Source organism: Dendrobium catenatum, unplaced genomic scaffold, assembly GCF_001605985.2.
Source record: "Dendrobium catenatum unplaced genomic scaffold, ASM160598v2 fragScaff_scaffold_716, whole genome shotgun sequence".
Taxonomy (NCBI): domain Eukaryota; kingdom Viridiplantae; phylum Streptophyta; class Magnoliopsida; order Asparagales; family Orchidaceae; genus Dendrobium; species Dendrobium catenatum.
Genome location: NW_021319178.1, coordinates 1,129,022 through 1,141,831, shown reverse-complemented (window position 1 = coordinate 1,141,831; position 12,810 = coordinate 1,129,022). Strand labels below are relative to the sequence as shown.

The following is a 12,810-nucleotide window of genomic DNA, read 5'->3' as shown; positions in this document are numbered from 1 at the left end:
ATATATATATATATATATATATATTCCATTTTTTTATCAAATTAATCACAACAAAAGTCAAAATCACTAAAAATAGACGTAGGGTAATGATCACTTAGTTGGAGAGGAATACTTTTCATGACTGACTTGACGAATGGAACCAGCTCTAAAACCTCAAACTTCTTTTTCTCTCTCTCTATCCTTATCCTTTCCTTTTTCTTTTTATTCTCCCCATTCTTCTTCTCTTCTACCAACCAAATGAGAAATGGTATGGGATGGAGGAGAGTGGGTTTAGATATTTATATAAAATCTATGAAAAGTGTATAGCACCACCAATATCACAGAACTATATTACATAGTGCCACTATGCTCCCAAGGATTTTCTAGCTCTAGAAATTTCTTATAACCCAAGATCTAAGTGTTGCAACACTCTTAAGTGCCTTCTACCAAGCAGAGAAGGCAATATCGTAGTGTCCTAGTATCGCATGGACAACGTTGCAGTGTCCCTAAGGACTTTAATTCTTTTTCTATTATATAGAAAGCCTAGCAGTATAATTCTACCTACACCACCATCACAGTGTTCTCAAGGGTAAATCTATCCTTCTAAGAATCTCAAATATCAAAAAGGCCAATTATTCTTAAAATTTGTATCATGTCTTATTCATATTAATAGGTACTCTACTATATAAGTGGGCATTTCAGTTGATCAGGTGTAAAATAATAAAATAAATTATCTTAATATTGTGATGATGGTTATATTGAAAGAAAATTTCAACCATAGGGGTTTATTTTCAAATCAAAATTTTATATTAAAATTTTATTTACTTCAAGTGACTTCAATGTCACCACGATAATGATCATATTGAAAGATAATCTCAACGACAAGGGACTTTATCTTTTGAAATGTTTCCAAATCCTGATATAAATAATTTTGGAGACATATTGGGATAAACATATTAAAATTCTCTCTATATATATAATGTGTAAATATGTCAAACACGTGAAATATACTCCTAATAACTTAAAGTAAAATCCATCAACTCTCTAACTTTTTATTATGGGTGATAAATTTAAAAATAATCTCAGCTCACATATAATCAATACATAATCTCAAAAGATCCCTCGCTAGTAAGGACATGACTCGTGTCATCTAATTGATAGTGTTGTCACCAAATGGCACCATATGTAAGAGGTTAGATCGACAACAAAGGATTAGGTAGTTTTGCAATGAAATGTATAATTAAATTAATGTCATAGATAGAGCCAATTCACTACAGGAAAAACGTCAATTTCCGGCGTCAATTTTTTGTCGGAAAATGGCCAAAATCCGCAGGAAATTAGTATTTCCGGTGGATTTCCGATGGAAATATTTACGCTGGTTTGACGCGCGTCGGAAAAGTGTTATCGGCGCAAAACTTTTCGCCAGAAAAATTTCCGGCGAAAAACTGAGCCTGAAATTAAAAGAAAAAAGAAAAAAAAATTGTCCACTGAAGCCCCCCCCACCACCATCTGCTTTAATGCAATGCGGTAGATTTCAAATCATATATCAAAATTGCTATTATAACACACTCAATGCTTAATGTCAATCTAATAACTAGTCTTAATAAAAAAATTCTCCTCATTATCGGAAGAGATAATTAACCATAGGGCTTGTGCCTTTGGGAAACTTAGAATCATGCATAAATTGATCCTGAAACAATATCAAAATCTCTAGGTGGTGTCTAATCTTAAATCTAATGTACCTTCTAAAAATTTAACCCAAAAAATTCTTTAAAACTCTCCCATGATAGAGGTAGAAGTGCTAACTTTTGGAATCTATAATCAATATAACTAAATTTGTGATTATTTCTAATGCATACCTATTATTGACACTAATTGTAGTAGTAATAATAAATTAATTAGGCAAGACATGTAATATGTTGAGGTAATACTTTAAGCATGTTTTATAGTTCATGTGATGTTATACTGGTATGCATATATATACTGACAGGGGGGCAAAACTTAACTATAGTCGTGGTCAAGAAAATTCCACAGAGTCTTCTAATATCGAAGACGATATTTTGGGATAATAAAGCTTCTAGTAAGTGTAACGATGCTTCCAATGAATTTCAAGCTTTATACAGTCCACAGTTGGACTTCTACTCCTTAGGCAAGGTCTTAATCTCGACCTCAAAAAGGCAGTAACAGACTAAAGATAAGTTATTCTTCACCTTTGATTCGAGATACACGTGGCATTCATCCCTCACAATCAAGGCAAAATTAATCCCAGGGGGATTTGATTAGACCTCTTCTACAAAGGTTAATATCATCAAATAGGGCTCTAACATACAACCTTGGATAGGTCATACATAATTTGTGGATTCTCTCGATCTATTCCACACATGTTAATGTCATCAAGCAGGGCTCTGACATACAACCTTGGATAGGTCATACATCCTTGATGGATTCTTTCGATCTCTTCCACACAGGTTAAAGTCATCGAGCAGGGCTCTGACATACAACCTCGGATAAGTCATATGTCCTTGGTGGATTCTCTCGATCTCTTTCACATAGGTTAACGTCATCGAGCAGGGCTCTGACATACAATCTTGAATAGGTCATACATCATTGGTGGATTCTCTCGACTTCTTCCACATATGTTAATGTCATAGAGTATAGCTCTGACATACAACCTCAGATAGGTCATACATCATTGATGGATTCTCTTAACCTCTTCCATAAAAGTTAACATCATCGAGCAGGGCTCTGATATACAACCTTAAGATATGTGATACATTCTTGGTGGATTCTCTCAATATTATTCATACAGGCTAACGTCATCAAGAAGCCCTTTAATGCTGACCTTCCTCCCGTCATTGGATGTCTGCCCGTCACGAGACTTTTGTCGGACTTATACCCGATGTCAAACTTCTCCCGTCGATGGACGTTTACCCGTCACAGGACTTTGGTCAGAATTCTACCGATGTTGGACTTCCTCCCATTGTTGGATTTCTGCCAATTGCGTGACTTTCATCGGACTTCTACCCAACACTGGACTTCATCTCGTTGTTGGACTTTTACCCGTCACGAGACTTTTATCAGACTTATACTCGACATCGCTGAACTTCCTCCCGTCGTTGGACTTCTGGCAGTCACGGGACTTTCGTCGGACTTCTACCCGACGCTGGACTTCCTCCTGTCGTTGGACTTCCGCCCGTCATGGGAATTTTTTACCAAAATTCTACCTGATGCTGAGCTTTCTTTCGTCACTCAACTTCTGCCCGTCACGAGACTTTCATCGAAATTTTACTCGACACTTACCTTCTTCCCGGCCTCCAAGTGACATCGGTCTTATGCCCGACCTCCAAGTGATGTCGGCCTTCTACCCGGCTTCCTAGTGATGCCGGTCTTCTGCCCGACCTCCAAGTGACATTGATCTTCTACCCAGCCTCCAAGTGACGTCGGTCTCCTGTTCGACCTCCAAGCGATGTCGGCATTCTACCTGATCTCCAAGTGACGTCGGCCTTCTGCCCCTCCTCTAAGTGATGCCAGCCTTCTGCTTAGCCTCTATGTGACGTCGATCTTACACCCGATTTTCGAGTATCGTTGGTCTTCTACCTAGCCTCCAAGTGATGCATGTCTTCTACCCGACCTCCAAGTGATGCTGGTCTTCTACCCGGCCTCCAAGTGATGTCGGTCTTCTGTCCGACCTCCAAGTGATGTTGGCCTTCTGCCCGGCCTCACCGGTCTTCTGCCTGACCTCTAAGTGCATCGGCCTTCTACCTGGACTCTAAGTGACTCTAGCCTTCTGCCCAGCCTCCATGTGACGTCTGTCTTGCACCCAACTTCGGAGTGACGTCGATCTTCTATACGGCCTCCAAGTGACGCTGGTCTTCTGCCCGACCTCCAAGTGATGTCGGCCTTCTACCCGGCCTCCAAGTGATGTCGGTCTTCTGCCTGACCTCCAAGTGACGTCGGCCTCCATGTGACGCCGGTCTTGCACCAGACTTTTGCCCATCGTTGGACTTCTACCCGTTGTTAGACTTTCATCAGATTTTATACCCAACGCCCTACTTCCGCTCGTCATCAGACTTTTGATCTCTCTCCTAACAACGGCCTACCCGCCTACTATAGTCTTTCCAACCTCCATCGCTAGTAACGGACGTGAATCTCCTTTACTCATCAGATCTCTCGAAGGATTGTGATCGCTCATCGTGACCTGTATATAGAAAGAGGAGAAAGCTTCTACTCAATGAGGGGCCCTAGAGCTTAATAGGAGATACCCATCTGAACAGAGCTAGGGGAAGGTCTCAACTTGAGAAAGAGGAAAAGAAAGAGAAGAAAATTTCTACTCAATGAGGGGCCCTAGGGCTGAACATGGGATACCCATCTGAATAGAGTTAGGGAAAGTAATCGCCTTGAGAAAAAAATAAGGGGGAGGTGCAAATTTTCATACCCCAAAGAGGAGTATTTCTAGTTGTGTGAGGGAAGACAAAGAGAAGACAAAGAGCCTTTCTAGAAATTCCAAATAAAAATAATAATAATAATAAATAAACAAATAAATACCAAACAACTTTCCACGTAAGAAGACTTTATGGCTTGCAAAAAAGTTTTTATTAATTATAACATACAAAACTTTAAAACTGTTATATGCAGTAATATAATAAGCATTATAAACTTATAATGACAGTGATAATATATATACAATTCATTGTATATTTATTAACAACAACAACAAAAAGATACGGTGACATTATAACATAATACATGTTATAACATATAACTAATAATTATAAAAGTATAATACATTTATAGCCTAGCTATAAATCTAGTAGTCCAATCAACGGCATGAAGGTGAAATATTTTGAGGCCTTGCATGCAAATTTATAGAATAAAAAATGTAAAAATATATCAAATCTGGATAATTGGAGTTTCTTTCACTTTATGATAATTGCAAAATTAATTAGTTTAATTATTGCTATCATATAAACAAATAAGAGTTGAAAATAAATGTAGAATTTCATAAGTCTAAATAGTATCTTTGTTTTTAAAATTTTATACACATCAAAATTGGTAAACTTATTAATAAATAATTTATAAATTTGGACATACTAATTATAAATTATATTTATCATTTTTTTTTTACTTATTATGATGAACATTCAGGAGAAGGTATAAATATATATTTTCGGACTTTGCAAGCTTAAACATTTGAAAATAGAGGGGCAACTGATACGTCATAAAAAATAGTCTCGATCAAGCACGAATTTCAAGGTAAAATCAAGTTTGAAACTTCAAAAATTAAATTGGAGACCATTTGAATTCCGATTTTAGCAAACTTACAGTTGACTTAGCGTCTCGAAAACACGAGCCCAACGAGACCAAAATCGACCCAATCCGAGCCCAAATGAGTCCAAACAAATACTTGAAGCACTTTTGGAATGATCTAACCACAATTTGGGTTACCAAATGGTCTCCAATTGTAACATGCTTATAATTGAATCGAACGGCTCGATGAGACGAATCTAACAAGCCCAAGATCGTCAAATTCTGATATCATTAAGACAGTCAAAGGTCCATTGAATGGTTCATGATCGTAGGAATCAAGATCGGCCGTCCATCCAAACCACTCCCAATTTACCCTTTATTTTTTACTTATTTACAAGTCATGACACTCAAGAATTCTATAAATAGAACCTCATTTCCTCTTGTAAAAGGGGAGAGCCAAGAGAGAACAAGGAAGAGAAAGAAGAAGGCTCCAGCCGCCTAGCTCCTCTTTGACCATCGCCGAAGTTTTGCCGCATCACCTCCAGGTTCTGTTGAACCACCACCAGACCATCCAAATACATCGAAGTGCCACCCGAAGGCGGAGTGCCTCCTAACACTGAAGTGCCACTAACGGACCACCGCCTGACACCGGAGTGCTGCCGAACCAACACCTGAGGCTCAGACTACTGTCGAACCACCACCTGATGCCCGGAGTTCTGTCGGAGTACCGCCCTACAACTACAGTCTTTCTGACCCCAGTCTCCTACCGACCACGGTCCTTCCGACCTCCATTGCCTACTATGATAACATCCCTCGCCAACTATGATCTTTCTGACCCTGGTCTTCTACCGATTATGGTCCTTCTAACCTCCCTCGCCAGACAACGGTCTTTCTGACCCCTATCTTCTGTCGACTACGGTGCTTCCAACTTCCATCGTCTACTACGGTCTTTCCGACCTCTGTAATTCGACTATGGTCCTGCCAACCAAATAAATATGTCTATGTTGATGCGCTATATATGATGTATATTTATAGCATCAAGCCAAGGTTTTCTCCCAAGGAAGTGCCTCATTTGTAAACAACTGCAAATACTAGTGGGTTATTTCAAACTAGGCTCCGTGGTTTTTTCCATTTTCCAGGGGTTTTCACGTAAAAACTCTGTGTCTATTATGAACGTTGCACCCTCTCTATTATTTGTGTGCGTGCTGGATTTTCGTACAATGCTAATACGTTAAATTATATACTTCTCTACCGCCACGAATATTCCAAGACACAACACTTGTCATGTGAATCATATTGTCATGTGAATCATATATAAATTTTGGTCAATATCTAACAGTAATAGGTTGTTTAGCTAAAAGTAAGATTTAGTAAATATATAATTAATAATTATGAGAGTGTTAATCCTAAAAATTATTTGACATTATATATGCTAAATTTACCTAAATTCTAATAAATTGTTTGGTAGTTATTTGATGATTTAACATTTAAGTGGATGGAGGGTTAGTTTTTCTTACAAAAAATTTCTTTAAATTTATTAAACTAAATAATTAATAATAATTATTAATTAAAAAAATAAAATTAGTTAGAATGAAATAGTTACTTCAACAATTATACTATTATGGATTAATCAAAGATATGAAATAGTTACTTCAACAATTATGCTATTATGGATTAATCAAAGATATGATTAATAATATTATATGCTTATTGTGGGTTATTTCTTGATATTCTAAAAGCATTTTTAAAAAGTTTAGTTTGAATGTTTTGGAAATGATAGCTATAACAATTAGACTAATTAGATATTAATCAAGAAAATAATTAAAAAAGAATAAATGCTTATAAGTGCTTATTTATGTTAGTTAGACATAGAAAAATTAACTAATAGTTTTTTTACTATAATTCATTAAAAATTAGCTATTTATGAAGACTAAGTAATGATTAGTCAAGGTTTTACTAAGGTTCATTAAAGTGCTCCTAATATTTAACTATACTATTTAAGCTCAAATATCTTACCCTTAATTACAAACGAGAGATGAGAAAATCGTGATTGAATCTCAGCAATAAAAAGTATTGATAAGAATGATAATATGTAAAGAAGAAGAATAGCTCATGATAAGAGTTTATTATTATAAGATATTGTCAAAAGTGGTGGTATGTGAAGGAGAAGATGATTTTGTTATCAATATGTTCCTTGTATGGAAAAATTATTCTATGCGGACCCAAACGATATCCGGAGGCCAATCAGAACGCATCACATCACTTTTTTGTTCTGTACCGCTCGATACCGGGTGATGTAGCCCGTTCTAGTTGGTCTCCGGACCGTCCAGTATACGCATAGAATAATTTCTTCTTTGTAGGAAGGCCGAGCTCGCCAGTGGAAGAGATGATGTGGATATAAGATAATTCCATCGAATCTTTTAGAAAAAGATTCTCTAATTTGAATTTATAATACAATGAGGAATAAATGAGATTTAGCATTATATAGAATTTAAGCTGTCCAATTTGTCATCACTTGACAATATCTATGTTGAACCTTTATTAAAATACTACTCTAAACACCTACCAAAATAGCCCCAAATTGTATAAGATATAAAAAATTGAAGCTACTATAATAAAATGAAATAAATTATTAAATAAATTAAGGAGCACATGCTTTGACAAGGATGTTCTTGTTTATTCAACTATGTAAATGAAATTACTGCCAAACAGCCCTAGGGTTTCCGCGGAGAATGCCAAAAGAAATGTAAGGTGGCATTGGATTGGATCCAACGCATCACCTGGACGGAAGTGTTTTAAAATATTCTTGTCTGCATAGCGACGGCGATGCTAACTAAGCTAAAGAATCAGAGATCGGCCTGCAAATATAATAAAATCCAGGTTCCTTCCACTTACATGCAGAGTCAGATAGCAAGGTAGAGTGCTCTCAGTCGATGATTTCATCTTCTTGTATGTGTTATTCTTTCTTCCATCTTCAAAGTTCAATTCTTTCTGCGAATTACTTCAGAAAAATTTAACTTTCTCCTTTTTAATAATTATACGCTTCATTTGGCGATAGGGAACGCTAAATTAAGACTAATGGAAGCAAGAAGAAAGGGAAAGGGGATTTCAAGGAAACTTTCATGGCGTTCTGAGGAAGATGAAATTCTTATCAAGTATATAAAAAGAAATGGATTGGGAAATTGGAACCTTGTCGGGAAGAATTCAGGGCTTTCTCGGGATGGCAAGAGTTGCAGACTTCGTTGGTTGAACCATCTCCAGCCTGGTCTCAAGAAAAACCTGCCCTTCTCAGAGAAGGAAAAACTTGTTATATTTTCCGAACATGCAGTTTTGGGAAACAAGTGGTCAGATATTGCTAGACAAGTATATGACTGTTTTACTTGCAAGTTCTTACTCTTTTATTTTCCTGGCTTAATTACTTATTGATACCAATAATTTGTAATTTTTTTTTTAATCTTTGTTAGCCTTAACCTAGTATAATATTCTATGCCTGGCCTTCAGAATATTGATAATTTCTATCAAATTTTTTTAAGGTTCCTGACTGTTGGGGTTCTCTACCGTTACCACTAAAAGGCCTTTTAAATCCTAGCTGCTACTGATATATACTACTGAAAATTTTAATTGCTGAACTATGATCTTTTTCGTGAAACTTGCATGATGATTGCTGAACTGATTATCTGAGTATCGTGTACTTTTAATTTTCTTTGCCACAAGCTACTGTTAGGTTTAGGATGGTAATGATGAGGACAAATTAGTAGGAATTTATTTCCTCCAAGTTAAATTTTTTTGCATATCTGTTGGGATTAGAACTAAGTTCTTATACTACAACCTAGATTTGCTTGAATGCCAAGCAAATGCTAATTAACAGGTTTAATTTTGTTCCTTCTAGTCCTTTTTTTCTTCAACTTATAGTTATTTTATCAATTGCTTTCTATAATGTTTCTTTTATATATTTACTTATATGATCTGAATTATTCTACAATGTTTTTCAGCTTCCAGGTCGAACAGACAATGAGATAAAGAATTTCATGAACATTCATAAAAAAAAGTGCTTAAAGAATGGAGTAATATCAATTTATCCTCCAGAAATTAGCATGAGATATACAGACAATGGAACTACTGAATTTCCAAAGATTGCGAGCTCAGGCGATCATGATTCTGTCGTCCATCAATTGGTTGAACTGATGGATCTCCCTTCAATCCAAAATACAGAAAAGGATGTCATAGATATCTTATTCAGTCCTTATCTTCATAATCCTCATAGCTCATTCGAGCTACTTCCTCAGCCTCAATTAGCTGCGGCTCATCAATCATCGAACACAAGCTTCAACGTTCTCTCATCCGAACAGTGTTCGAATCTTTCAATTGCTGATCTTCTATATAGTGATTATTCTATGGACGGAAATCTTGGTGAGCATGACTCTATTGAGATCTTTTTAATTATGTTTAGTGTTTTAATATGTGTTTGATTGAATTCGCCTATGCAAGTGTCTTTATCTTCATATGTTGTTATTCTTTCTGCAGATTGTTGGTTGCAGTTCATTTCAAGTTCAGGATGGGAAGAAACAAGTTCCCACTTCAGTCTCGATTGCTAAGAGAACCACTGCTTCTGCTTCAGAAATATTTGATCCAAATCAGACAATGGTGTGGTAGTGATATAGCTCAGCTATATGAACCTGCCGGTTTTCACAATAAGTAGTCTTATGAAGTGTGATCTGGAATGAACTTGTAGTGATATGCCTTCCTTGTTTCTTTTGAAATTTCATTGTTGATGCTTTCTTTGTTGTTCTCCGTTTACTGTAAGTTCATTGTCCATATATCCTGTACATCATAAACCTTGGAGGTGGAAGCAAACAAATGCGTTCATTGTTAACTCTTTCTGCAAATTTCCTAAGTAGGAATGTTTGACTATTTGTTTTTCTGAAAGTTTGTTTTTTGAATTTTCAATAACAGGCATTTATTTGACTGACTGGATTCTAGATGTCATACTCTGTGTGATACTATGAAGAAATTGTTAAATATGGTTTCTGAAATCTCTTTGGGCTGAAAACTTGAGGTAGATATTCACAAGGGAAACTTTATGCTATTGTTTTTTCTCATTTGTTTGGATTAATTCTTAAGCACGTTGATGAACCCTAATATGTTCCAAAACATTTTCTTACTGGCTGGGATCAGTTGGCCTACTCCAGTCACTTCTTGGTTAACTTGCCCCAATTTCTTTGATCAAAATCAAGGTTTGTGTAATTTGACTTCGTTTTGGACGGTTTTCTTACTGCTTCTTAAAGCAACTTTCTAGTAAAAAATTAAAAATTTTAGAAGCCGTCCCAAACGAAATCTTAATATGATTCATTACCACAATAATCCGAACCTTCGAGAACTATTTTCCATGAATTGCTGTTATAAACAGGGCTCCTTTCTTGTATTTTAAATTTTTAATTGCAGGATTTGCCTTGCTATTCTTATATCATGGTTTGTTTTCATAGATTTCTATATTTCTGTGCATAATGTCTCATTATATTCAAAATGTTGTTCAGCTGCTATAATGAAAAAAGATTTGTTGGTACAGTGTTGGAATCCAAGCTATGCAAAATTTATATGGTGGCTACAAATATCTTCTTGTCACTTGCCTCATATGCAGATTGTATAAGGAGGGCCTTTCCATTTAATCTTTGCAATAACACTTATTTTTCAGTATTACAAACCAAACATGGCTAGTAATATAATGTGTAGAACCTTTAAACGTTCAAGTGTCTCTGCTCACCTCAGAGAGCTTTTTTTAACGAGTTCAAGTGGAGACTCTAATAGCTTAACATTTTGTTCTGTATGACACTTGATTTCCATCACTTGACTGATATATTTCTCTTACTTTTAATGGTCTAAACCCTCATTCCTAAGATGTTCATTTTAGCCGGTCGCACATGCTCAAACATTTTATGCTTAAACATTTTATGTTTGATGCATCGTCGCATTGAATCAAATAGGCTATTAAGGTTTCATTTGGGATAATTTTTTTGCTACTTTCTAAACTAGCTTTTTAGTATAAAAATTTATAGTTCAAGAAATTATTGTGTTATAAACAGTTTTAGAAAACAATAAGAAAATTATCCCAAACGAAGTCTTAAATTTTTTTGCGCATCTGATAAATTAAACTACAACCAGACTTTCACAAATTAGATCCAATAAGAGTGATATATTTATCAAGAGCAGAAGTTGAAAATGCAGTATGATGAGATAATTGTCTAGATTTGTTTTTTTTTTTTTTTTGGGGGGGGGAGAATATTTAGGTCAGTTAAGTTCACACACACATCACATACGCAAGCTTCAAACTCAATATCTCTTGGTTGGTAATCAAAATTTCTAATCAATAGATCAATATGAGCTGCATGTAGGACTAGATAGATGTGAGCTTCTAAAAATATGAAGTTCCTTCATTTTAATGTAATCCCTTAGAAAATATGGGCAAATGCTTTTTTTTGCTTTGATAATTTTTTTTCACAACCCTAGTGAAAAATATTTAAAAAAAATTATCAAATCATCATTGAGACTCACATGACTCATAAACTCTCAACTTATCATCAAAGAAAGAAAAAAAAAATCTTCACTCAATTATTCCTCAATAAACAAGTGGATGAAAAGCAATTTCAATTCAATTCATTTGTCATTTTCTTTTCGTTTTCACTAATAGATGATTATCTTCTTATTAATAGATGATTATAGGAAGAGACAAAAGAATGGAAAGGACAAAGTCGTAAAAGCAGCTTTTCCTATGAAAACTAAAATCATGGGTAAAAACTGTAGCAATTCTCAAAAGGAAATTAAACTAAATTATATAATATTATGCTGTATCTTATCAGGAAATTAAATTACATTAAATAGTAAGCTTACCTAAATTGAATTGCTTGCAGATTTCACAGCTTTTTGGCATTGAAGTGTCATATCATGTAATCCTAATTGGACTAATGATATTTCATCCTTTTGTTTTATAAAAAAGAAGAAGAAGAAGAATGTACGCTGACTATCATTTAAATGACAAGAAAATTGTTGTAATAATTATTTAGATTATCTTAACAAAATCATTTTTAAACTTCTTCATAATAGGATTGTTTAATTTCTTATTAGTCATCAAATACAATATAATTTCATGTTATCTGAAAAGGAAGTTCAGGAGGCAATCAATTCTTGTATTTTATGTTGGTGGGGTTGTTTTGTTAGAATTTAGCAATGAATTACATTTTGCAGTTCTTTAAATACTCTCAATTAGGGAGTAATGGGGGATGGAAGAATGAGTGAAACATGTTCTCCTTCCTTCTCTTAATTCTACTAGTCCTCCCTCTCTCATCTCTTTTTAGGGGTTGTTTGGTAGCACTCAGGATTTCATTTAAGTAAGATTTCGCAAATCCTCTAAATTCGGATTTACGAAATCCTGGGGGGGTTAAATTCTACAAAATTGTTTGATAACATTCATGATAAATCCTATTAAATCATGTGTGACTGTTTGGCTATACAACAACAACAACAGCATCAAGCCTTTGTCCCACTACGTGGGGTCGGCTACATGAATCCTTTTTCGCCATTGTGCTCAGT

The 12,810-nt window shown here is 35.3% G+C and overlaps 1 protein-coding gene across 2 annotated transcripts; it reads left to right on the top strand.

The window, feature by feature from the left end:
• Positions 1–7,916: 7,916 nt before the first annotated feature.
• LOC110103760 (transcription factor MYB101-like) lies at positions 7,917–10,193 on the top strand. 2 transcript variants are annotated; one of them, XM_020832586.2, is made up of 4 exons: positions 7,917–8,175; positions 8,285–8,589; positions 9,219–9,636; positions 9,751–10,193. In XM_020832586.2, exons 1-4 carry the CDS (start codon positions 8,160–8,162, stop codon positions 9,819–9,821), a joined length of 810 nt encoding a protein of 269 aa, XP_020688245.2. In that variant the 5' UTR covers positions 7,917–8,159; the 3' UTR covers positions 9,822–10,193. The 2 variants fall into 2 exon arrangements, with proteins under 2 accessions (XP_020688245.2, XP_028551832.1); XM_028695999.1 differs by having other exon boundaries at positions 7,919–8,141.
• Positions 10,194–12,810: the final 2,617 nt, after the last annotated feature.